At 47.3% G+C, this 27,116-nt stretch overlaps 1 protein-coding gene across 1 annotated transcript; it reads right to left on the bottom strand.

Moving 5' to 3' along the window:
* Window positions 1-8,631: 8,631 nt before the first annotated feature.
* On the bottom strand, window positions 8,632-23,847 carry mtnr1c (melatonin receptor 1C). The gene is made up of 2 exons (XM_053879892.1): window positions 23,191-23,847; window positions 8,632-11,714 (listed from the first exon to the last, which is right to left on the bottom strand). The coding sequence occupies exons 1-2, from the start codon at window positions 23,369-23,371 to the stop codon at window positions 10,849-10,851; spliced, it is 1,047 nt and encodes a 348-aa protein (XP_053735867.1). The 5' UTR covers window positions 23,372-23,847; the 3' UTR covers window positions 8,632-10,848.
* Between the last annotated feature and the right edge of the window lie 3,269 nt (window positions 23,848-27,116).

The following is a 27,116-nucleotide window of genomic DNA, read 5'->3' as shown; positions in this document are numbered from 1 at the left end:
CTCGTGAGACCAGAGGAAAATCGCGTTTTCGTGACGTCATCGTTCTGTTTAGATCGCTTATAAAAAACACTGAAATAATCAGATTCTAATCGCTATATTTCACCGTCAAAAGAAAGAATACATATTTATTTTTTATTATTACTGAAACCCCATCCATCACCGTAGGTGCTTGTCTGAACAGGACATCATTGTTGTGTTTAAGCTCATTGTTTTTGCAGAACTGCCTCTTGGAAACACGTCTGATCTGATGACTCTGTGAAAAAAACAGTGTTGGAGATCGAACAATAACACATGCGAGACCCGATTTTACTTAATGAATGAATGTTTATTTCAATCCATCTTGTAGAGGCCATTGAACCCTTTTTTTTAAGTAATGGAAATCTCTGAGTTTAGGTAAGTACAGTGGTGCCTCGGTTTTCGGACGTCTCGGAATTCGAACGAATCAGAATTCGAACAAAAATTTCTAGATTTTTTTGCTTCTGATTTTGAACGAAAATGCAGAAATCGAACGCCCCCGAAAAAAAGCCGGAAAAAACCTAACGTGCGCGGACCGATCAGCTGACCCACGACGCGCTTTGTTATTGTGTATAACGCAGCCTCTGTATGCAGACGTGTCCCGTTAACTACATTTACTGACAGTTTTTTCTTCATATTGAGGTGTAAAACCTTTCCTGTCTCCGCACTGGACCGTGGTAGAGTGTCACAGGGGAGGTGCTCGCTCTCCACACCTCCGAGGCTGGAGCGCACACTCCAGGGTTTGATGTCCTGTTGTGGGCTGGAGCTGGGACAGGGATGAGGCGAGTCTGGGACAGAGCGTGACTTGGTTTATGACTTTGTCACAGCCAAACTGCACAGAAGCGCACATTCAGAGCTGGACACGCACCGGGCACCTCTTCACTTCTGGAGAGACGTCACTCACTCGGCAACCCCTCCCACATGCAGCGGCCACACACATAGAGGAACAGCGCACCTGCAGCAGACACTCTACATTCACTCCTACAAAAGACTATTTTAAGGCTCGGAACGCATTATTTCTTTTTCCATTCATTGTAATGGGAAGAATCGATTCAGATTTCGAACAAATCGCTTCTGGAACGGATTGTGGTCGAGAACCAAGGTACCACTGTACTTTAAACCTCAAAGGGCTAAAATCACGAGAGAAACACTGGGAATTTTCATTGAGTTTTTATCATTTCCTGTGCCAGACGCTGTGTATGCCAGTGACCGCCTCATCAAAAGTGTGTGACTGCGGGCACCTTCTGAGAGGACTCTCACATTACGGACTATAAGAGTCTCTTTGTAGCCTGTCATCACATTGTGACATTTATGACTAATAAAATGCTTATTTACCACTGAAACAATCAAACGCCTTTTCCCATGGCGGAGTTATTTTGGATATTGCGACACTGTGTTCAGTCACATGTGATGCAGGAAAGTCAGGTTTATATGCCGGACAGCTCAAACTCTCTTCTGGGCCGGTACCGGATCTGTTTAGTTCCATGATATTTATTTACTTTCACGATTAAGATTTAGATTTATTTTGAAAAAAGTGGGCTTCACTTTCAATGAGATTCTGTACGGGATTTGTTTCATAGAGTCACTTGACAGATTAGAGTGATTTGGACTGTTATTTTACTTGAGAAAATAGTCGATATATTCAAACATATACAAATGAATCATAGTCTCATAGTCGCATCAGAAATACAAGCTTGAATATTCATCACAGGAGAGAGATGGATCGAGTTCCATTCCTGAAGACGGAAATGTCACCGGCTCCTCCGAGCCTTGACTCAACTTTCCAGGAATGTGCTCAACAGTGTTTCGGCATCACTCATCTCCACTTACAATGAAGATGAGCGCGACCTCACTGTCTTCTGTGATCACACCATGTTCCCCGTGTGCATCTGACGTTCCTAAATAATACAGCCACTCCTCATCTTGTTTGATTTCAAGGTTAGGTAAAAAAAAAGAAGAAAAAATCTATTTAGGACTTTGGCTAAAGTGCGGATGAGTTTCCCCTTCTGCTCTAGTTAGCTTTCCCCCTGAAACACTCTCATGCAGTGAGGGAACCAGTCAGATGGAAAAGAGGAAGCTCAGAAATGGTCTGCTCATCTTACCTTCTCCTGAATCGGGGACAAGTTGATTGAAGAGTGTGTAGATGGCGTATCTGATGTTTGCACAAAACATCTCAGGGTATGTTAGGTTCGGAGAGAGGGTGCTTCAGACGCCGCGGACTGTGTTCTGTCAGTTTAAATTTGGGGTTAAATGAGAACGCGAGCGTGTGTCTGACATATTTGCCATTAGTTGTTTTGTCGCCTTCAACATCTGACGCTGTTGTTGAGGAGTGTTTTTCTCCAGTGAGGGCAGGGAGGAGAGCAGACTATCATCTGCACCCATATTGTGATTTTCTTCTAATGTCATTGTCTAACATTTATTTAATCTGGATCATTACGGCAGGCGCCACAGAGAGTTGGCAGGGACAGACGGTCGTCCACTATCTGTAGGAATGAAGGCAGTGATTCATTCATCGTGTGGTCGTCATCCAAGTGTCCAACACAATGGTGGGACACGTGTGATTCCCCCACCTCTCTCAGCCTCCTCTTCGTTTCTGCCTCCAAAGACCACGATGCAGGGTGTTAAACCTTTATGACGCCACAATGGCGGTACAGGCTCTGACTCTCTGACCTCTGAAAGGTTAGCATCACATCATTATGTTGGCTGCAAGGTCAAGAGCAAGATGGCCCTTCCCTTGGCTCTAGCACTCTGGCGTCCACCTACAGATCAAGGACATGCCTCATGCTCCCCAAACAAACACCTTCGACAAAGTTCCTTTGCCTTGGTAGAAATCAGCCAGGAAAGTGGAGTCTGAGTTCCTGAGAGGGCAGGATGGCAAGGGTCGTGCGGAGTCTGACAGGTCCAGATGGTCATCCAGAAGACCACCAAAATGTTATCACCATCTTATTCACTGAAATTGTGTTTCCTTGAGTTTTTTTTCTTTTGGATGAGACAGACAGACGGCGGCAACATAACCCCCTTGGTCATGGTAATAATACCGACCATACACAATAGCTGATCTAATAACAAAGCTCTCGCAGGATGTCCAATAACCATAAAACAAACAGCAGCCTCTTACTATAAACAGGTCAACAGTAATTACTCCTGATCGAAATTCCATCCTCCCGATTGACAGTACGATATTTTCTCTGGAAAACGGATGTGGGCCTTAAAATAAAGATGCTTTATTGGCCTGAGGCTTGGGAAAAGAGTGACGCAGCCACACATGTCCGCGCTGCTACGGTGGGAGACGATGAACTGAATCAACAACCACTTGTAATAACGCGGCGCACAGAGGTCAGGTTCTCAGCCCAACAGCAGAGTATAGATTCAAGATGTCCAAGTTCAATACAAGGCTGAGCCTTGAACGCTGACCTTCAGCGAGCATTTCCCATGGACCTCTCCGTCTGGACCTTCGTGAGGATCCTGTTGCCTCCCAGGCGTCACCAGTGCTCGTGTTGAGCGAGCTTGTTTCACACCTGTTGTTATGGACGCGCTGAAGACAAGTCCTTGACAACATTGAGCTGCCCTCGTTTCACGTTTCCATTCTGGAGAGAGTCAGGACCTGAAATAGAAGCTGGCTAATCCATATTTGCCGACGTGATTGCAAACACATGGAGTTCTATTCAAAGCTGTGTTGTGGGAGAAGTTGCGTGGGTAATTAGCAACGTACAAAATATTCCAGTATAAGGACATTTGTGCCATTAATACACTCCAGACCCTCAAACCAAACTTGGCTTCATTTTGCTTGGCTCCTCACTGGAGTCACATGGATTTGATGTACACCCCACCAGCTCCCCATGCCACTTCTGACCTCAGTACTCACTCACCCTGGCCAGCTGGGGGCGCTGTGCTGGTTTCCGACCTGTCTCGACGGTCAACGGTGACGACTAGCTCTGTTGGAAGGATTCTCTGTCGAACATTATGTTACATATTTCTTTATTTCTATTTATTTTCCTGCAAAAAAAACGTATTCACTGCCCACAAACTGTTTACCCTGGTGATTTTCTTATCCTACCTGGGAGCGCATCTCACATCACACCTCTGCCATGCCTTCACTTCAACAGTCGCGGTCAAAGGCCACTTCTCCAGAGGGACTCGAGCCTGGTTTGTGTTCACACCTGAGATGTTTTAAAGTAAAGTAAACAGCTCATTCCCTCCCTAATCATTTGTGTTTGACTTTTTAGATTCAAGGGCTGGACTTTTTAGCAAACAAAAAGGATACAGTCAAAGAAAAAGCAACGGAAAAGAGCTCATTTGCCTTACAAGCCAAACAGGATTTTTAGGTTTCCCCCTTCATTTTAGATGTAGAAGAGGCCGACCCCACACCAGAGAGCCAACCTGAAGCCATTTTTTTAGCTACATTTATCTATTTTTGTTGAAAGATAAAACCATCGGACATGAACCACCTGCACCCCTCCATGAGCCCATCCTGTTGCAACGCATCAATGATCTGCGTCACCTTCTACTCAGCACTTCTGCTTGAGGCCTCCAGAATTCCTCCACCGGGTGAAGCCAGAGTGAAGCTATGAAACATTCATTTTGAATATTAAATGAGTCATTACTATTCCAACTTGACTAACTTGTCTCTTTTTTATCTCCATTCTCCTGCATGAATGACATGACACTAGCTCCTCATTTGTTTAACTGACCTTCTTGTGAAAATGTATTGCTCCTCAAAATGAGTGAGACCGTGGCCTGCTCTCATATGTCTCTCCTTTGTCCTGATATTTATTACGGAGTAGAACCAACTGAAACCTCATCACTGCCACCGCCTCCTCCTCGTGCAGCCTCCCAGTCAGACCTACCGATACTGATCCCCTTCATGTCATCCTTCACCACATCCTTGAACCCCGTTGTTTGGCCTAGCGCGTGGATATCTAACGTTCTTATCCCTGACTTTCCTCTCCTCAGGTTCAAACCAGCTGTCCTCCCTGACTGTGCCGCAACATGAACTGTGATTCCCTTTGATGTATTCATTTCTGGTTTTGTCTTTCCTGGCCACTTTCAATGAAAATTCTGATTCCTGTGTCAGGGTCGAGGCTACCGTCTCTAAATCAAACCCCATGTGAAGTGAGCAGGTCTGAAGTGAGCAACATGTCACTCACTTTTCCACTGATTCATCCATTCATTTCTACAGCTTAATCCATTCATAGGGTAACAGGGGATGGCTACATGAGCAGAGAGGCCAGGGACACCCTGAGCAGTTGGCTGGTCCATCGCTGAAAAACTGAAGACTGGAGTCTCCCAGCTACTGTCACTGTTGTTCTGTGTCACCTCCTGTATCATCGATGTTCAGGTGACCTTGCCAGGCTGCATGGCTGAACCGACACCAGCCGCCTCTTCACTGCTGGGCAGGGCCAGTGCAATGCAATCGCTGTGGAAATTGAATAGATTGGTTCTGGATGTAAATAGAGCAAAGACCTACCTTTCCTGTCACATGTCACACGGTGGCTGCGACCATTCCACACGGTTGGTGTCATCAATAGAATAGTCATGCTCCTGTTCCACTCTCAATTCCAGCCGAAAACACCTCTCCATTCAAGAAAACAGGATTTATTTATGACACAGGACTCGGCATAGTTCTCTGTCTGTATCCTCCACCGTCTGAAATAGTCATGAGCTCCTTTCTCTGAGTCACGACACCAAAAAGCTCGTGGCTCTAATGAGCCTCTGGGCCTGTCGAGACATGCAAGACCGCATCATACGCAAGGCTACATCCAACACTCAAATCCATTAAGAGGCTTGCTTTTGTGGTGGTGACACCCCGCCACTGTAAAATGCAACCATGTGCAAGAGCTGTAGAAATTCCTCAGTGCAAAGAGAGGCGTCGCGCCGGACCTGTCATCCCATCCTGCTGCGGGCCAGTGATAAAACGCCTCATTGCACTGACCTCAGAACTGGAAATGGTGGTCTGCTCTTTACAACTCCAGACCACCGCAGTTTTTCACTGCGTGTTTACAGTTATACGCTGCAAACATACGAGGGACAACACAAACCTGTAAAGGAAATATACAGCAAGTAATTGTCAATAGCAAAAGACAATATGATTTTGCGTTCTCATCCCCCACCAGGCCCCTGCTGGGATTTATGGTGGGCGTCCATTATAAACATACCCGGTAGCACAATCCAAAGAGGGATGATAAAAGAGAGACGCCTGAAAGATGTGAAACACTCAGTAGAAATAAATCAAAGTGAAGTCAAACCACAAAGTTTTATGGGAGAAGAACACACTGTCCTTGAACATCTCCACCAGGAAAAAGATATGAGAATGAGTTAGAGCCCAATAAAGGAAGTGACAGTCAGTGTGTACACAATCAGCATTTTGTCTTCTCAGAGTTGGAATACACAGGAAATCACTGATGATGCAGAATATAGGGAAGAAGTGTGAGTAAATAGATGTTGAGTGACGGAACGTGGTGAAGATGAGTGTCAACACGCTGTGGCGTCCAGCTAGTGGCCTTGAATTTCCGACACTCCATTTTTCCTGTTCAAATTTAGAATGAATGGCAGTTAGTTTGCTGCGGAACTGACAAAGAATTCTTGGGCGAGACATTGGTTTCTCCAAAAGCATCGCAGGGTGTGGCAGCTCTTGTGTGATGGAGTGGGTCAGAGAAGAACTGCTCCGCCTGGCAGCACGTGTGAGGCAGGTCTGTTCCGCACACGACCGCTCACACCTCTGCCACCTCTGGCACGTGGAGAGTGAGATTAAAGAAGGATTCAACATGGGATGGCAATGACTGGGCTGCTGGAGTGGTTTGAAAATCAGAGCTTTTGTAGTGTCCCAAGACACCTCAGATGGGCCATCAGTTTCCCCCAGGCCGAGCACGACACCGCCACTGCGAATGTGGTCCACACTAATGGACTCCTCTCCGCTGGGGAAGCTCCTCTCCTCTGAAGTAACTCCTCTCCTCTGGAGTAACTCCTCTCCTCTGGAGAAGCTCCTCTCCTCTGGAGTAACTCCTCTCCTCTGGAGAAGCTCCTCTCCTCTGGAATAACTCCTCTCCTCTGGAGTAACTCCTCTCCTTTGGAGAAGCTCCTCTCCTCTGGAGTAACTCCTCTCCTCTGGAGAAGCTCCTCTCATCTGAAGTAACTCCTCTCCGCTGGGGAAGCTCCTCTCCTCTGGAGTAACTCCTCTCTTCTGGAGTAACTCATCTCCCCTGGAGTAACTCCTCTCCTCTGGAGAAGCTCCTCTCCTCTGGAGTAACTCCTCTCCCCTGGAGTAACTCCTCTCCGCTGGAGTAGCTCCTCTCCTCTGGAGAAGCTCCTCTCCTCAGGAGTAACTCCTCTCCTCTGGAGAAGCTCCTCTCATCTGAAGTAACTCCTCTCCGCTGGGGAAGCTCCTCTCCTCTGGAGTAACTCCTCTCTTCTGGAGTAACTCATCTCCCCTGGAGTAACTCCTCTCCTCTGGAGAAGCTCCTCTCCTCTGGAGTAACTCCTCTCCCCTGGAGTAACTCCTCTCCGCTGGAGTAGCTCCTCTCCTCTGGAGAAGCTCCTCTCCTCTGGAGTAACTCCTCTCCTCTGGAGAAGCTCCTCTCCTCTGGAGTAACTCCTCTCCTCTGGAGAATCTCCTCTCCTCTGGAGTAACTCCTATCCTGTGAAGTAACTCCTCTCCTCTGGAGTAACTCCTCTCCTCTGGAGAATCTCCTCTCCTCTGGAATAACTCCTCTCCCCTGGAGTAACTCCTCTCCTCTGGAGTAACTCCTCTCCTCTGGAGAAGCTTCTCTCCTCTGGAGTAACTCCTTTCCTCTGGAGAAGCCCCTCTCCTCTGGAATAACTCCTCTCCTCTGGAGTAGCTCCTCTCCTCTGGAGAAGCTCCTCTCATCTGAAGTAACTCCTCTCCGCTGGGGAAGCTCCTCCTCTGAAGTAACTCCTCTCCTCTGGCGTAACTCCTCTCCCCTGGAGTAACTCCTCTCCTCTGGAGTAGCTCCTCTCCTCTGGAGAAGCTCCTCTCCTCTGGAGTAACTCCTCTCCTCTGGAGTAGCTCCTCTCCTCTAGAGAAGCTGCTCTCCTCTGAAGTAACTCCTCTCCTCTGGAGAAGCTCCTCTCTTCTGGAGAAGCTCCTCTCCTCTGGAGTAACTCCTCTCCCCTGGAGTAACTCCTCTCCTCTGGAGTAACTCCTCTCCCCTGGAGTAACTCCTCTCCTCTGGAGTAGCTCCTCTCCTCTGGAGAAGCTCCTCTCCTCTGGAGTAGCTCCTCTCCTCTGGAGAAGCTCCTCTCCTCTGGAGTAGCTCCTCTCCTCTGGAGAAGCTCCTCTCCTCTGGAGTAACTCCTCTCCTCTGGAGAAGCTCCTCTCCTCTGAAGTAACTCCTCTCCTCTGGAGAAGCTCCTCTCTTCTGGAGTAGCTCCTCTCCTCTGGAGTAGCTCCTCTCCTCTGGAGTAACTCCTCTCCTCTGGAGAAGCTGCTCTCCTCTGAAGTAACTCCTCTCCTCTGGAGAAGCTCCTCTCTTCTGGAAAAGCTCCTCTCCTCTGAAGTAACTCCTCTCCTCTGGAGAAGCTCCTCTCTTCTGAAGTAACTCCTCTCCTCTGGAGAAGCTCATTTGTAGACACAAATGATACCAAACAAAAACAAGCCTGCGACAGAGAGCAGTGGAATCACCAGGTATTAAAGTTTTATTACACAGTTCATGCACACTTGAAGTAGTGGACCTAAATCTCGGCGAGACACACATCGCCCTGTCGGACTCCCTGTCCTTATCATCTCCTTAGGGAAAACTTTAGACTCCTCCATGTTGAAAGAACGACTTTGACCGTCTTCCTGTCTCCAAACTTTTATCATTACAAAGCAGTTTCCGCTCAGCTTCAGTTTGATCTGCAGCACAGCGACATTCTATACTGTGACACCAGGAGGAGCAAGTGAAGTGAGGAAGGTGAGAGGAAACAGAGAAGTATGCTGTGACTCTTTGGAGTGGTCATCTCTACCCGCAGCAGGAAACCTGCTGGACTGGACACCGCCTGACCCTTGTGAAGTGACCTGGCTATATGTCACCGCTGAAATCGGACATTCCTCTGGGCCTGGGCCTGGTCTTATCCAGGTGCCACATTCAAATCTCTGCATTTGACAGAAGAACATGTAGAGGCATGTGTTGAAACAGCGCCACCTGTGCATGGCAGTGCATGAGAAATGTCTCCATCTCTGGGTGCTGCTGAGAGCAACGCACTCATAGCTTATTTGGTGGCTGGAGTATAAGCTAGCACGCTGTCAGAGCTCATCCCCGCTCGGGTGACATGTGCTCAGGCGCACTTTCACCATCACGGAATCCCATCTGTGGCTCTCCACCAGAAGAGGGAGAGGCTTTAGGTATCATCAGCTCTGTTGAGGCTGAGATTTATTAGATATTTAGGCCTCCTTTAAGTATGCATGACTAGGTGAGCAGAGTCAGAAGAATTGAGGCGCTGAACAGAGTGATGGTCGTATAATTCACAGGTGAAGTCAGGTGTGGCAGTCAAAGCAGTTTTTCAGTCTCAGGAAAGCCTTTCTTTGTGCGGCCCCTATGGTCCCAATCCTCATGCTCAAGTGTTTGCTAGAGGCTTTGTGTCGACAAGTTGGGTTGTGTGAGAAGCTCTTCACTCTTCTGAGTCGTGTGTTGTCCACCCATGAACTCAGGTCTCGTTTCACTCATCAGAGCTTGCCTGCCATGATCTTCCACCTCACTGAACATTCATCTTCACAGTGCAGTCGCAGCAGTGCTGAACTGCCTCCTTATTTAGATAAGATGCCCCACTGTTTCCTCTCTACTTTCACCGCGTCTGCAGCCCTCTTCAGCGTCTCCTTCTGATGATACATCCTGAGAAAAGTAGTGTTTCTTATCAGCTCTTTTAAGACCCGACACCTCTGATTTATTTCGTGGAACTGACCGACAGGTTCAGTCATTTGTCTTGTGGCACAATGCATCCATCAATCCAGTGGCTCTGTTATTCTTCCATTTACCATTTATTCAGGCTTATTTTGCTATTTGTTGAATTTCCTTGCACAACTGAGTTTAGTTTGTTTCTTTCTTATCTATTTGCACTTCAGCAGCCACCAATTCAGTTGTTCTCCTCTTAATAACTTGTATTCATGTTGTCGCTTTGCACAATGGTCCATGAAAACACGACTCATTAAATGAAAAAGCTTTTCACAGAACAACAGCACTTATTACATTTACAAATCGGCATGGCACGGAACTACCGCAGATTCAAATCTGTGACTCAAAGAAGGCACTCACTTTTTTTCCAATTGCACAAGGCCTGCTCTTGTTTTGTTTATTTTTTCTTCTTTAACACGTTGAAAGTGGAGCAACAACCTCAGCAATCTTCCCAGAGTGAGAGCACCGCTGCTCAGAACCGGAGCGTTAAATAGTCCATAAAACAAAGAGCTCATTTACTTGCCCACACTTAATATAAAATTCACCATTCAATTTTCATAATGGCCTATCAAGGCGATAATATGTGTTTTCCCATCGCTGCAAGCCAAGCGGTAGCTTGAAATCCTCAATATCCAAGGGCTTTAGTGTCGATCTGGAGTTTAAATACTGGTTGCTTTCAAAGAAAACACCCTGCCTTTGGTTTCCCAGACGCCGCTGAAGTATTTAGAATCAAGAAGAACATTCATATCTCAAGGGTTGTGAAGGACTATATCATCATGTTGGACATACACGTGGCTCCTACGGACTATGTTGTTGTTCTACACACTACAGTACAGACAGCTCAGCCCACTAACTCGCAGGTGAGCTGCTCGACACCGGGCGAACCTTCCACCCCCCACAACACTTTGACAAGATATGAAGGCACCAAGTGAGTTGCTAGCGCAGCTCATACGTTTAGCTCTGCTACATTGTTGTTTGTGACCGCTGCAGAAGGCTTGCTCTTCAGACCTTCCGTGGCACATCTTGAGGTCTCCATGAGGAGCAGCCGTGGCACGCACAGAGCCAAGAGGATGGTCTTGTACTCCTTGCGGAAGTTTTGGTTGAGTAATCCGTAGATGATGGCGTTCAGGCAGCTGTTGAAGTAGGCCATGAAGTAGCTGGTGACAAACAGCCACTCCGGGATGTAGGGCGCCACTTTGGCCGGGTTTATGGCGACGGCCAGGCCTATGAGGTTCAGCGGCGCCCAGCACACGGCGAACAGCACAAACACCATGAACATAGTCAGAAAATTCCTTACATCGCTGGGTTTGAGTTTGGCCCCTTGCTCAGGTTTGACTCTGTGTTTGACCTGAATCACCAGAACCCATATCCTCAAGTAGCAGTAGGACACCACCAGGAGAGGGATGAGGAAGTGGATGACCACCACGGAGATGGTGTAGTACGAGCTGACCGTCTGGGCGAAGGTGCAGGAGTAGATGCGAGGGTCGTACTGCAGGGAGCCCACAAAGAAGTTGGGCACGGTGGCGAGGGCAGTGAGCAGCCAGGTGAGGCCCAGGTAGCAGCAGGTCTTCCTCAGGCTGTACAGGCGGTCGTAATGCAGGCTGTGGCAGATGTAGCAGTAGCGGTTGATGGCAATGGCTGTGATGTTGAAGATGGACCCAATAACACTGAGGCCCATTATGAAACCACTGGCCTGGCAGTGCAGGTCGCCCATCGTCCAGTCATTGTGGAAGATGGCTGTTAGCACCAAGGGATACGGGTAAAGCGCCACCACCAGGTCTGCCACTGACAGGCTCACCACGAAGATGTTTCCTGCAAAGAGAGGGAGTTAAGAGCCATCAAGAGTACATCCACGCATGCACATCTCTCTGGCTTCACCGAGTTGGGTCACAGGTGCTGGAGCCTACGGACGACACCCTTCAGTTTGGTCTCAGTCTACAACACTTTACTGTCCCTCAAACCTGCTGCAGCTCTTCTGGGGTCAGCCCGAATCCTCGCCTTCGCCCAGGGCATCCCCAAGACAGTCAGGAAAAATGATTTCTCTAGTCACCCTAGCTCCCCGCCCTTTTATGCTGCAGACCATGTTGCCCTCTGAATCTGCATCCCCCTGGCAGGAACCCTGCTTCAGCGAATAAGCAAACACAAGACTGGAGAGTCTGCAGTCCGACACCACCACAGGGGCAGCGTCACAGTCGTTCACCAGTCCTCCAAACTGAAAAATGTATTTCACGTTACAGAAACCAGCTGACAGGAAGTGAGAGTGACACTTTCCTGGAAGGCATTTGCTTATTTTTTTGTGGGTTTCAGCTCCTGTATTGCGACACGAAACCCTGCATCCATTAGGCCATTCAGATCAATCAATGCAATAACACACCAAAAGTCAACTAAAGAAAGATGCACAGCATCAGCACATTTAGCGACTCACACACATGCACACTGACACACGTGAGAATCAGCCCCCTCTAAATCTGCATCTGACTGTTTGTGGCTCCACTGTGGAGGCAGCTCCATATTTCAGGGGAAACATCTCACAGTATCACTGTCACAGTTATATGTTCCACGTCTGCTTCGCATCAATGGCAATACAGCCTTTAAAGAGCATTATATACGTCGCGCTATCAGTCTGTCAGGTTGCATTAATAACAGTTGAGGTCCCTTCCAATAAAACTAATTGCATTAAAGTACTTATCCACCGACGAGACCAAACATTTGCTCGAGTCTATAACCACGCAGGACGTGATTGATTTTGGCGTCTGACTGCATCAAAACTGGTCCCTGTACTCTGGAGATCCGGTGCTGACGGCCGCCTGACACTGGATCCACTCCCAAGAAATTAATCAGAATGAAAAAAAAACCTGATGTTGTTTCGGAGCAGCTGCTCGAGGTGGGGGGCTCTGCCGCAGACCGGGAAGAATAATAAATCACACTGAATACAGTCAGGCCACATTCAATCACAGTGATGTTTGGCAAACTTTGGAGTACAAAGCACTGAATTCAAGGAATCTTCAAAGTAGGGCAGATGATGGCTTTATTTTTTATGACTCAGAATCACACTTATTGGAAGGTAGATTTACACTCTGTGGGCAACATGGAGAGATGGATTTCTAGGACTTCTGCAAGTCACCAGAAGAACATGGGGTGACAATGCCAACAGAGTGGATAGATCTCTGTCTAACAGCCTCCATTTCATCCTCAGACGGTCTTGTGTCATCATCATCCACGCTTTTTGGACCTCTACCCTTCCATGTGTAAGTCATTCGTGAGCAACAGTTGTTGAGCTCATGGCCTTCCCACACCTATGGAGTCAAATATCGACTATCGTCAAGTTGACTTTTGCGTCCAACGCTGAAGCAGAAGTCATGCTGACCCCATTTTTGACCCCTGACATTCCATGCAAATGGCTGCAGTCAGGAAGAGGTAGCACAGGGTTGAGGATGGGCAGCTTTTCATGTGATGTTACTGCTGATGCACCATATGTGGACCTGCACTTCACTCATGGCGTCACCCCATGGCACAACCGGACCACTTTCTCTAGTTTACATGACGCAACATCTTGATCCCTAACGGTCAAGCTTAAAAAGTGGCGTCCTCCCAGACTGACGGCGAGGGACTGTCTCAACAGGCGCAGCCACGTGAAGTCTCACCACATGGGGTCCAAGTCCCAGTGTAGGGGACCTGGAGAGGCAAAAGGCCAGTGGACAAAGGTAGTTATTTGATGCCTCAGAAGTGAGACTGTGTTGTACCTTCCATTAAGTTTGTCTGTCTTCAATGCTACAAGCTGCATTCATTTGGTGGTGATTTGCACGTGTGTGGACCATAAGTCTTTTGGGTCAAACCCTTTTGGGCCGACCTCTTCAGTCTTTACCTCGACTGGAGGTCATTTTTTGTATTTTTTGTTTCTGCGATGAAATTTCCCGCAAAGAATGTGTTTTGTCAATGTGTCTGGCATTTGGAGGCCGACGTGGAGCGTGATGCCTGGGCTGATGAGCATAAATTCCCTCCTGAAGGCTAATGTGAGCACTAAAGCTTTTACTCAGCCAGAAAACAGCTGAAACAACAGGCGTGATTGGCAGGCATGATGGAGAGGATTTCAAGCACAGCGCAGCCATCAATCCTCCCCTTCAGAAGCTTGCTGCGATACCTCTCTCTGCTATGCAGCATTTTAATCCTGCCCTTCGCCGCCATCAAATCCCCACACACTAAATTTAAAACAAATCATTGTGTTGACTGCCACAGATCAGAATAACTCGCCGGCGAGCACCATCTCCGCAGTCCACTTCCACGAACATGCGAGCGTTTGTTTTGCATCCTGGAGTCAGCTCAGCGGGCGTATCTGTCAGATTGTGTTTGTGACGCTTGTGCAGCTCGCTGTGGTGCAGAGGTTTGATTCCTGGCTGACAGCGCGCGGCTCTTGTGAGCACGGCCCGGTCTAGTCGGGGGCTAACAGCCCTGGCTCTCCTTGGCTGAACCCTCTTCCCCTCGAATCGTCCAGAGGTAAGCGCTACAGCACAGCTGAGGGCCGGCCAGAGGGGAGCCGGAGGGAGGGGGGGAGGCGCTGCTAACTGGCCAAATGAGTCCTTTTGTTTTGTTGTCCTTCATTATTAAAAAGCAGGATGAATCATCCTCGCTTGCTGTTTCATTAATAAACTTGGCACAGCTGATCTTGATCACAGCCAAACATACCACTGCAGCAATGTTTGCTCCAGAGGAAAAATAAAAACATTCATGCCTCAACAGAGCTGAGGTGTGGATACAGCCGGCAGTGACCTTTGACCTGGGCCCACATGTGAGCTGCCTCCGATTTGAAGGTATCATGATTTCAGTGGTATAAAATGTGACGCATCAACGCATGAGTATGATCGGTAACTTTATATTCATCTGGTAAAACCAAGACTCGTGTCGGACAGTGAGCAGGTTTGCAGCATTGATCCCTCCAATGTTGGTATAAATGAACGTGAAAGGATCAGAGGGAGGAGAAGAGCTCACATCCAGGCGACGCCTCCCGCCGATGTTTTCAATCCATTTTTCACGCCCATATCACCCATTCATAGACGGCGACTGCGTTCCCCAACTCAGACAGATCTGGATCTGACAGCGCTTTAACCCCTCAATTTCAATGACATTTATGACAGAAAAAATTGTTCATTGACGCAAATATCTCAGGTTGGTTGCACACAAACAGCAGGGAGCATCTCTACGTGAGCAACATTACACTGTGTGATGTCATAACCAAAACATCCATGATGAAGGAGACTAAATTTGCCTAGAAATTTAAGATGTGAAAAACGTCTGCCCTGCCCTGCTGGTCAAGTTTATGTGAGTGGGTTCACCTTCAACTTGATCCTTCTAGTGTCAAGTCTAGTTCAAAAACCACTAACTGAAACAGCAAACTGTCGCTCTGGCAGTGCACCTGCCACTTGGCTGCCGGTCGATCATCGTGGCTTTGCCTGACTGTAGATCACTGACAACTCGAGCAGTGCAGTCTTGTTTATTACAGTGCCACATGTTTTTTGAGTTTTTTTTCCATTGGCATGACAATTTTAAATTTGGATCTTTCAATACTGATCTACACATTTATTAAAAACAAATAAAGCGTCGTGATTTTGCTTCCACCATGAGTTAAGACTACAAATGTCCACCCGCTGACTAAAGAACACGTGAGATCCTTCCAGCCTCAAGCGATGTATTTGTCAATGTTGTGCTGGTGTAAAGAAATGCAATAGAGCCTGGCTCAGCGTCGGGACGTGCGGATATATGAAATGAGCTTCAGATCCATATTCATGGAGGCTCGCAGCTCTCCAGATGAATGGCACTAAATAATGGAAAAAGTCAGGGTGGGATTTAGACGGAAGATATCGGAGTGAGGGGGAAACAAAACTGCACAAAAGCTTTTCCAATCTGACAAGTTGCACGGCCGTGTGAGCAGGCAAATCCCAAGAGCTTACGTTTCCCTGTCAAACCCTTCCACTGCAGCCCATCGCTCGCGCCGAGTCGACTGGAAACGTGACATGCAATTCATGGTGCGGCTATATTTATCATCTTTAAAGTCAAGATGAATCCATGAAAATGACGAGGGCTGCTCAATGCCAGACGCCAGGCTCCCAGCGTCGAGCGAATTACATTACTTGCCGGCGTCGTCATAAATAACAATAACCTTTTGGCAAGGGTATTAGCATTGACAAATTGGTAGCGACTCGCGCATGAAATCATGTTCTGGAGGACGGCAGCCTCAGGTGATGCTGCCTGGTTACAAGTCACTGTCGAGCACAGCATGTGTCGTACAATCGTCTGTCAAATAACAATTATTTTGGGGAAGATTTGACTCTTTTGAGCCACTTCACAACAGTGGTTCCCAGTTGGTGCGGCAGTAAACAGTGTATAGTTGGTGCAGGGACCATTGTTTGTTTGGCAGGGCCAACAACAATAGTCTCCTGAAAACTTCACACCGGATGTTTGGGGGTTTTCTTCCTTTTGATGGAGCAAAACCGCGTGTGACCCACCTGAGGCCTAATGACACCCCACATTCTTACCCTGTGATAACTTGGAAATCATTTCAAGACACACACACTTGATTTGGATTCTAGTCACGGAGCCTCCTTCAGAGCCAAGGCTTCTCTCCACGGCACCAAAGTTTGGAACTGCTGCTCCGCCGTGTCCTTCCAACGCACTCTATTAATCATTTACACAAAGCACTTAAGGTTCTTTTGACAATTGGATTATACCACTTCTTTATATTTGTTCTGTCCGAGCCAAGGTCATGGTTTGGCCTGATGTACAGTCGTGACGTGAGTGGTACTGTGAAAATGACTCAGGTCACACGTGAGAATCGAAGGAGCTTTCAGGCATTAGTCAGCTGAGATTCAGAATTGTTTGCTCGTGAAACCATGGAAATATTCATCAGGATTTAATTTCATTTCAACCAATTATCTCTGTAGTCCTTCAAAATCATTCAGATTAACACGCGTGACTGATGGTAGTGTGGGTGGTGTGTGTCCTGATCATCTGAGCTCGATGGACTCTGCCCCGCCACCGGAGAGGCTCCTCCTCCAAGGAAGAAATCTCCCGTGATAGCACATGTTGGAACGGAGGAGAAACGCCACAACGCTGGAAGACCGAATGACAGAAACACAGCCGCTGCTCGCCAAACAAAAGTAAAAGTCTCGCAAGCCACCCGGACCAGGTGAAGATGAGGTTTTCTTGTTTCTCGGTGCCCTTCTTGATGGACTACATGTGAAACATCACATCGAAACACAACCCCCCATCAGACAAGACTTTGTTCAGGAAGGGGCAAAACAGAAATGTCTCGAGTATCTCAGCGTGTGCACCCACAGTAGAAGATAATGCTACAGTCTGATGACTGTTTTCAGCATGAGCCTACGTCCTATCAACCCGTCCTCACTGCCTCGATACTGAGGCTGGGGAGTGGACTTCTGTGTCCTATGCTGACGCCAAAGGCAGCCTCCAACGTCGCATGTTGATGCGGGGGCACTGTGTGTGGGGAGAGCGCGAGGGGAGAAAGAAAACAGGTTTCACGTTTGTATGTCGGTCCAGGCCGGGGACGCGGAGCACATGGGATGGGGAGATGTGCAGTGATGGTGCCGTAAGTCAACGTGACTAAAACACACGGCTGTTTGACAGGCTCTTACTAAAAATGGACACGTTGTCACACGTGGAATAAATGGAGCGCCACCTAGCCTCCGTCATGGGAGCGAGGAGGGGTTGGTCGTGTAGAGGTCCACCATTTTGAGCATGTAAAAGATGTGCTCTCGTTCACGGATCTTCAGCTTCCACAGCTTCGACTGAGGCTGTTTGGGACACTAACATGGGCCAGAAGACATGACTAATGTGAGGAGCTGATATTCCCCACGGATCTGTGCTGTCAATTACAACACGCCTCTGTTTTCACTCTGCCGACTTGTTGAACCGAGTGTCTTCTTCGCGACTGTGGAGCGCCCGAGGATGCGGCATGTGTGACTCGACAAAGACGGAATTATCTTCCTGCCCTGACGGGAAACAGCCCCATCTCTCAGCCGGGCTGCCATCATCTCCGCTACAAGGTTCTCATGTCTCTGTCACGTTCTCATGAGTACATTTGCTGAGTTTATTTTTAGAGCGGTGACGCTGGAACACTTTCATGTTCACACCCCGAATGGCTGTTGGACATCTCCGAGCCATCGGAGACTGAAGTGCATTTGTACACTCGTGAGAATCTGTTGACCTGTTAGTGCTGAGCATAAGGTAGCGATTCAGTGGCAGATGGAGAACCGACCCAGCCAAACTGGGACCACATTTGAAGAGGGGAACTGTGTGTGTGCGGTGCGATGATCCCTGCTCACACACTGGTGGAGTTGAGCGGCTGAGAGAGAAGAGCGTCTCTGTGGATCATGTCTCCGAGCGTCCTGTAAATACACACTTGTTTCTACCTAAATATAATCGCTTTATAAGGAGTGCCACAAACCCATGGCTGTATTACTGCAGAGGGCGCCAGCATTCAGACACATTCTCTATTATTATTATTATTATTGAACTGTCATTAAAGCTATTTTCCCCCTAAATTCTACTCTGAACACCCCTGAATGACAACATCGATGGTCATATTAAATATAAATCAGATTCGTACTGTATTTCATACACGTGAACCTCAAAACTGAGCTCAAGTGCAGCCACAGCTCTTACGATACAGATTGACTGGAGACCTGCTGCGCTAAACCCACTTGACTAGAGCAGATTGGGGAGGCTTCTGTGATGTCTTCCTAAAGTTCTGCAGCTGGCGGAGCGTGGCAGCACAGCACCTGAATCTGAAGCCGGAGGAACGGACTGCCGACGAGGCACAAAACACGTCACTGAACGGAGCCACCAAGACGTTCCGAGAGAATCCCCCATGACCGCTGTGTCTCATGCAAGTATTTCAGAAGGCGTTTTTCACTTTGTCTCAGTGAGGTTTGGTGTGTAAAATTTGGCTGGAAAAAATGGTTTGATCCACCCTGAGATAAGGCCGTGAGATCATGAACTATGGACCACACAGAGGTGTGTGATGATGATGAAGGAGCTCTCTGAGATGCAAACTCTTCCTGGTTTAGCAGCATTAAACATTCCAAAGCTCATCTGATTTCATCTGAAGTCAATAAATCCCGAGTTCGAGGAGCCAAATTGAACAGTGGAGTCAGTTGAGCTTGGAGTTGACGGTCAAGACGGGAGCTTAAGACCGAGAGATGAAATTTGCACTGGTGAACTGACCTTTTTCAGAGGAGATGAAAGCATTACTGGTAAATGTCAGCACATGTGTGGTGCTGGAGAAGTGGGGTCCGAACCATCGTGAAAAATACGCTCCTCTCAACAGCGCCGGCGCTTTGGAGTTGACTTGGAAAAGGCCTGTTTTCATGACAAATAAATGCTCCGATTTCAGATGCTTTTCATCAGCAGTAATAATGTGTTGTTACATCATGTTTCTGAGCACTGGACATTTTGCTTTTGTGTATCCAATAATCCCTTGAATGTTTTAGTTACCGCTTGACTTTCTGTATTTCATTTTCGCCTGAAGGCTTCTGCTGTGGTTGAAAGAAATAAAACGATTTAATAGCCAAATGACAGAAACCCCGTAAAAAAAGGTAATTACATCACGTGATGACAAGACGAGGGTCAGCAGCGTGAGGAGTAGGTTCCCGCCAGGCTGTTCAGTGCTGGGAGGGGAACCTGTGTGTGTGTCCGCATGACAGAGGGCTCAGTCTGCTAATACAGAAGGCTCATCACAGGCTGCTGGTGCTCACCTCAGCTTCGCTGGCAGTCACTGTCCGAGGCTCACACTAACTCCACAATGAAACTTTCATATCGAGCAGCAGAGCTATAAACAGCTGGTGAGGAACACAGAGCCGACGGTGTCCGATGTATGACGGCGTTTAAGGTCGGCTCACCAGGCGATTAGTGGGCTTGAGTCGGCTCAAGTGTTGGGGCTTTACAGTGAAACCATGTCAGTCGGAGGCGGAGCCACCAACACACAGGGCGCAGTTGCTCTTGTGCGAGTCCACTCCAGTGTGTCACTCACGCAGCACAGTTGCGTAATGGATGTAGCACATGAAATGAGTCGGTCAGCGGCGACACTATGTGACCTGACGCCACCGCCACCTCATTCACATGCGCTCATGACACAGTCACGCTGCCATCAGCAGAAGCCTCCGACGGCCGGGAGCTTTCCACAGTCCAGTCACAACCGTAGCAGGGGGCCACTCCATCTCAACAGCAGGAATATCAGAGGCATCTCATTTGAATCTTTCTCTCTGCTGACATCTCGTCTTCACCTCCTCTCAGTGCCTCGCCTGAAGCACACAAACATGGCTTCCTCTTCTCATGACACACTCTTGATTTATGTTAGAAATAATGGCTCAAGGGCCAAAAATCAAGAGCCGGGAACCTGTTTGTTTTTGCTGTTGTGTTAAACATATCTTATATTTTCCACTTATTTGAATGGCAACTGCCACAGTTACAGTATTAGAATTAGATAAAGCAGCTCATGGGTATAATAACACCGAGCTACAGGAAGTCTAGGAAACATGGAGAAGTGATTGCATTCATCATTAAGGCAAGCATGTGACCTGCCGCTGCTCTTTGGTTGGTTCGTCTCCAGATTCTGCTGATATTATTGACTTCAGTGTTGTGACTCCTTCTGATCGTCACTGAGTTTGAAGTGCAGCCATTTGTTAAAGGGAAATAATGATCGAGGGAATGGAATGAAATCACTGTGAAAAACACTTGGCGAACGCAGGAAAACCATTAACTGAATGAAACCACAGCTGCATTTGTTTGAGGAGAGCAGTGGCATGTTAGCCACAGCTGATGAAGCAGCAGAACTGGAGGAGACGAGTCAACAGGAGTTGAAGGAAAGAGCCACTTTTGAAAGGCATTTCAATCTTTTCCCGACACATCCTGAACTCTTTACAGCAACATTAGCTCATCTTTCTCAGCGTAGGCACCTTCTTCGCACCTCAGCAAACGGAAAACTGAGAGACTAATCCCTGCAAGTCCAGGAAACTGAGTGAAACGGCTTCTTACCTTCGCTATATTTTGTTTTTATTTACAATGATATTCATTTTCTTAGGCGAGGAAATGTTAAATGTGAGGCCAAAAATCACCCTAAAATCTAGTGAAATAGAGCCACTGGTGCCCAGTGGTGACTGAATATTTATATCATATAATATGTATTTGAACAAATTCTCTGTCATTTGTTGACTTTAATACTGACAATGTTGAGAACTGATGTGTTTAAACTATCAGTAATTTAACTTTCTTTTAGTTTTCCTTGTCAACAATAGACATCAAAAGTAGAATGTGTATTTGTTTGTGTCCGTGTGATGCAGCAACGTGTTTTGAGAAATTTTTCATGATAATATTTGAGATATTTTCCACCAATAAAATCAATAAAACCACTTCCATAACCGTCATGCTCACACACGTCAAGGATTTGGATGAAGTCACAGCAAAAAGGGGACCAAACCAGGCCAGGTTCAATAGAAACAGCACACTGTGCCACCACGGTCATTTGGAAGGTGATGTATTTCACCTGTGCTTAGTTTGATAAAGTCACTGAACGGAGAATCCTTTAAAACACTCCTGGATCCAGGTGGACCTCCAGAACTCTACCTAAATTCACACCTCCTTTCCTTGTCTCATGCTCAACATTTGCAAAACTAAGTTGGTAACGCGCCGTTGTTTTGCTAATGGACAGAGACACTCTAGCAAACAAGCCACTTCCTTCCCTACAAGTGCAAGAGGTGGAGTGTGTGGAATTGCTGCTTCTGCTTCACCTTTCTGTGGTTGAGCAGGTCGCTTTTAAAACAGCCACTTCAGTCGACAAATCCCTGCTGGATTCTGCCTCTCAGCCGGGAGAGTGAGGGGTGTAAAGCAACGTTTGAGTGATGATGAGATAATGTCAGGGGAAGATGAGCGACATCAAAGAGACCACCATCAATTCTCCCGCTCACCTTCAAACCCATGGCACTTCATGTGTAACAAGAAAGGCGCGCAGTGATGGAGCAGAGCTGGTGATATGAAGAGGGGAAGGATTTATTTCACACAGAGATTCAAGGATGGAGCCTGATGGAGGGTAAAGACAGACTCATTACTTATGAAGGGCCACGGCGATGCTGGAGCCTCAGCACCACTGTTGGAAACAAGTCAGGGGATTACATAAGTGCAGCCACGAATGACTCTTACAAGTATTTATCCAACACGTCTAAAAATACTTCAGCAGAGTGACTGGCTACAAAAACAATCACATCATAATTTGGATGAAGTAGTTTCCACTTGCAACAAATAAAGGCCAAAGTTCTCAATATTTTTGGGTGAAAAGAGGATTCCACCACTGCAGCTGGAATTGTTGAATTACAATTGATATTTTATGAGTAGTACTACTGAGTACTTCGGTAAGTAAGAGAGCTTAAAGTATTTATATAGTATATTTATAGTATTCTGCCCATACTTTGAGTCATAGTAGTAGTAGCAATTATCCTACTAGTGGCAGTAGCATTGCAGTACTTTTAAAGTGGATGCTGCAGTAGTGGTGGAACACGTAGTTTTATTGTTTTTTATTGGCCCTAGTTGTAGTAGTCGTAGCAGTAGTCGTGGTAGTAGAAGCAGTTGTACTTGTGGTTGTAGTAGAGTAATTGTAGCATCAGTTGTCACATCTTAACAGAAGAAGTGTAATTACTAGTGACACGTGGAGTATGAAGTTAAGTCGTGGGAAATACAGCAATGAAGTAAATGCGCTCAGATTATTAGGAGCTCAATGAGTGGCATTTCAAGGATTAGTCGCAGTTGTAGAGGTGGTTTTGAAGATGATGTTCACTTATACAGTCAATCACAGAAGCTCCATATTGAAATTGTACCACCATCACTTTGCATTTGCACATAGCAGTGTAAGTCACACTAGTTTTCATTGTGGTAAAATGTGTGATGTTGCGGTATCATTTGTATTAGTAGGATCAACAGTAGTACTAGCAGTTGAAGTACTCCTACAGTTGGAGTTGGACAGGCAGTTTTGAAAAGATGAACTGCGATCATGGGTACTGCCTTCATTTTGATGCTGTAAGTACATTTGCGTTGCAGGTAAGCTACACACAGTGACATGTTACATGCGCCATCTGAAATTCCTCCATCCGCGTCTCACGTTGTTCATGACTTACTGGCGCCAGGTGTGAACTTTTACCACCCACTTTTTTGTCCGGAACCTTCCGGGACTTGAACATGATCCGATATCGTGATGTCGGTTTTACGCGCGCGTCTGCGTCGGTCTCACCTGCGTTGCGCAGCTTCTTGTTCCTGTAGACGGACAGGATGACCAGGAGGTTTCCCAGAATGTCCACCACGATGGTGAATATCAGCACGCTGGCCAGCGCAGTGGACGCTCGGGAGGACGAGCCAAGTCCACGGCCGCTCTCGTTCCGGGAGAAGCAGGAGCTGTTCCCTTCCAAATCCATGTCATCTCACGACCCCGCGGCCATGGTTCCGACAATCCGGTGTCAGATGTGAGAGTGAGAAAAACAAATCTAGCAATAGAACATTCGGTTGGATGAAGGTGAGCTGGCGCTTCCTTCAGCGGGGCAGCGAGGTGTCGCCTTCCGAGCCATTTCAGTCAATTCACCCCGTGATTCGAGCGGGTCTCCTCAGGTGCTGAGGTGTGAGGAGGTCTGGGGTCGACACGGCTCCACTGACCCTCGCTGGCTGAGAGCGGCTGGAGAGGCATGTGAGCGCCCTGTGCGTAATGGAAACACGCAGATGCGCAGCTGATCCACCAAGAATCACTGCTGGATTTTTCCGCTCTGCGTGAAGACGACACTGGTGTTTTGTCCATCTGAGGGCTCTTAATGATGAATGCAATCACTTCTCCATGTGTCCTGGCGCGAATCTCCGCATTTAATCCCGAATAATCCGCCTGGTCTTTGACCCGTGGAAGAGGAAGATGCGGCGCATATGGAGCGTGTGCACAACAAGCTGTCATTCATAACTTCACTGTTTTGTCACTGACCTTCAGAGAAGCGTCATGACTTCGGCATGGAAATGGCGCCTTCCAGTGTTCGACAGCAAATTCTACAAATACAAATACTTCTATTTGTAGTCGCAAAACGTGACTTTCGTTCGACAAAAGAAAATGTGATTTGGGTTCAGTTTCATTTCGCGCGGGAGCCAATTTAAACATCGACTCATGTTTACTTTCTTTTGTATTTAAAGTGGACAGAAAACGTTTGTCTGTTGTTGTCGCAGAATGGGTCACTGTTCGCCCTGGTTTCATTTTCAAAAATATTAAAACAAAACATCGTTTCCGATCGGATCCTTTTCTCTGTCGTTTTCAAAGGAGTGAACTGAAAGTGATGCAGTACACGTGCCAGGCCTGTATGCGGCGGTGTAACCCTTTTACAAAAACGAAGAAGGAAGCTGACGGGTAAAAGCCCGATCTACTTGGGGACATGACTCGGCTCTGACATCATCCCGTCTCCGTTTATCCTTTTGAGCCTCGGTTTCAAGAAGGTGCAGACAGTTCTGTGGTCCCAAAGCATCCGACACCCTCTTCCAAGTGACCTGGCCCTTGACTTGCCCTCGGGTCTAGACGATAAGCGCTGGTTGCCTCCAGTGGAATCGTGATTCAAAGTTTTCCATGGTCACAGTCACACGAGGTCCACTTGGGAATCTACGCACGCAGAGCAGCTGTGGGTTTGCTCAACCGAAACTGAGCGGCTGAAGCTCATCATTTTCTGATCCGTTTTCTTTCCTCCCGTCTGGAAATGTGATGCATGTCAGTTGAAGCGGTTCTGGTATCTCCCCAGACACCTTTGGTTGTGCAGGGCCGCAGGAGAGATTAGATCTACACGCTGGGCAGGGAGGACCTGGCCGGAATGATGAAAGGGCTTTTCATCTGCCGCCATCACAACTGGCCTCAGACAGACTTCGCCTTCTTCATCTATATCTGCCTGATTTAAGTGTTTTTCAACTAACCAATCAAAGATCTATCAGAATGAAAAAAGTGATAAATCATTCAACTTTCAGTCACATAGCAGGAATCATGCAGTGATAATAACGAATGTATAACAGGGAATCTACACAAAAGTATTGAAAAACTGTCACAATTCAAGTGTAACTGATGTTCAGCTTAAGAGAGTTTTCCTCTGGAAGGACCAGGAGCAAACGGTTCTGTGTCTGTCAACATGAACACCAGAGGATTCAGGGATTCAAGAAAGACTTAGTTATCCATCACTGTTTCATCTCCTTATTGTCACATCACCCAGCCCATCAGCTGATGTTTCCAACACGTTTGCTGCAGGCAGCCAAATGCACAGCGTGCATAAAGAGTTGCCTTTTCTGGAGGTTTCCATCCAAATCTCCACTGAATCAAGGCGTAAAGTGACAACAGTGAGCTGCTTTCATGCACCTCCTTGATACGAAGCCACAGGCAGTCTGTCATTATCTCTGCTCAACCATCTGACTTCCTATTTATTTTTGTCTGGAGTGAAAAGCTCATCACGCATTGTGAGGTCACACCAAGTGAACAAGTCACACGAGTCGCTTCCAGTTTGCATCAACTCCACTATTAACCAGCGATAAGATCAATCCCTTCTTCACCCACCAAGTCACAAGTCACTGTTCTCCATGGCGTCCCAAACAAACGGAACCATTCTCGTGTCCTTCTGCAGAACGTCTGGTGACATGAGACGGTAATAATGTGGTTGGTAACCGATCACTTGACACCTCACCCTGGTTGACCATGAGGAAATTCCAGGATCTTCTGTTTTCTTGACCATAAAACTGACTCTGATACATGATTATGCATCAGTAATTACAACTGTAACATTCAGTGACACAGTGTGAAATGTGAGGAACTTCCTGAAAATAAGTCCTTTGATGCCTCTCAGTTAGGGTGAGCAGTCCTGTGCGTTCAGCAAGTTCCGCCAAGCATTGAAAACAATGAGTTCAAGTGTTTGGGACAGTACAGAGATGCAAAGGGGTGAAGAGAAAAGTGCAGTCAGTGTGGCTGAAGAAGAGTGGCACCTGGAGTGACAAAGACACCCTGTAGGACAGGAGCCAGACCTGAGCTGAAGATGCTGAGGGAGAGACAGTTGGAGACCAGAGGGTTTGGACACGTGGAGAGGAGAGGCAGGTTGGACAGGGAACGGTGCTGATGCGAGTCTCAGCGACGTGGGAAATAAAGGCGATCAACATAGGTCGAGTTGGAGCCTGACTTGATGTGGAAATGACTTCTATGTCCGACCAGCAGGTGGCAGAAGACTCAAGTGAACGCCAGCCCTGCTACTCCAACTGAATCAATTGCACGTTTTCATGCCGTTTCATGAGGTTGTTGTCTTCAATGAATTATTCCAAACATTTGAAAACGACAGGTGAAATTGGATCTTTCATTTAAGACCTTTCATAACCTTTACTTTGCAGCGCATGCGCCTCAGAAGAGGCAAAAAAAGAAACAATGTAAAAAATAGTCACATAAAATTACGACTATAGCAACTGGGTTATTTTGAATGAACTTTGATGTCATTCTTCACTGACTCCACCTAGAAACAGATTTTTCCACAGTGACTGTAGTGACTTTGTTCTTAGTTGCAGCTGTCAGATCCAGCACATCCAGTCCTCACGTCCATGTGCAGCCACAGAAGGATTAGGTTCTGCCTCAGTGGATTCCTACAGAAATGTTGCGTTTATCCCACATTTATCCAACCTCTGTCACATGATACTGTTTGTTATCACAACTCCAATGGATAATGTGAGACCCACCCCACTGTCTGTCCCTGACTTTACCTGTGTTTCAAGTTAGAATGACTCTACTCTATTAGCAGCAGTTAATATCGTACATATTTGAGCGGAATTATCAGTCAATATTAAATAAACAGCGTGAAGTCAGACGATGGCCCCTGGGGTCAGTGGGCCTCACTGCAAATGAGGGATCTCCTGAAGGGATGACTGATGGTTGCCTGAGGGAGCTCCTCCCAGTCCTGAGGTGGCCGGTCCTTCAGCTCCTGGTGCATCATGGACACAGTGTGTGTGGAGGACCTCGCCGTGTCTGGCTGCTCAACATCCGACGGATGCCTCCCCTTCTGACCTGGAAATCTTGCCAAGGCTCCAGCCATCCAGGGCCATGACAGCTGCAGCGACTTCCTGGCTTGTCATCGGGGTTCATCCTTCGAGCAGCCCGAACACAACGTCCGCTCTCCCTCATGAGAA

Source organism: Synchiropus splendidus, chromosome 11, assembly GCF_027744825.2.
Source record: "Synchiropus splendidus isolate RoL2022-P1 chromosome 11, RoL_Sspl_1.0, whole genome shotgun sequence".
Lineage (NCBI taxonomy): Eukaryota > Metazoa > Chordata > Actinopteri > Syngnathiformes > Callionymidae > Synchiropus > Synchiropus splendidus.
Note: the sequence above shows the minus strand (reverse complement) of the source record. Positions and strands in the feature narration are given on the sequence as shown.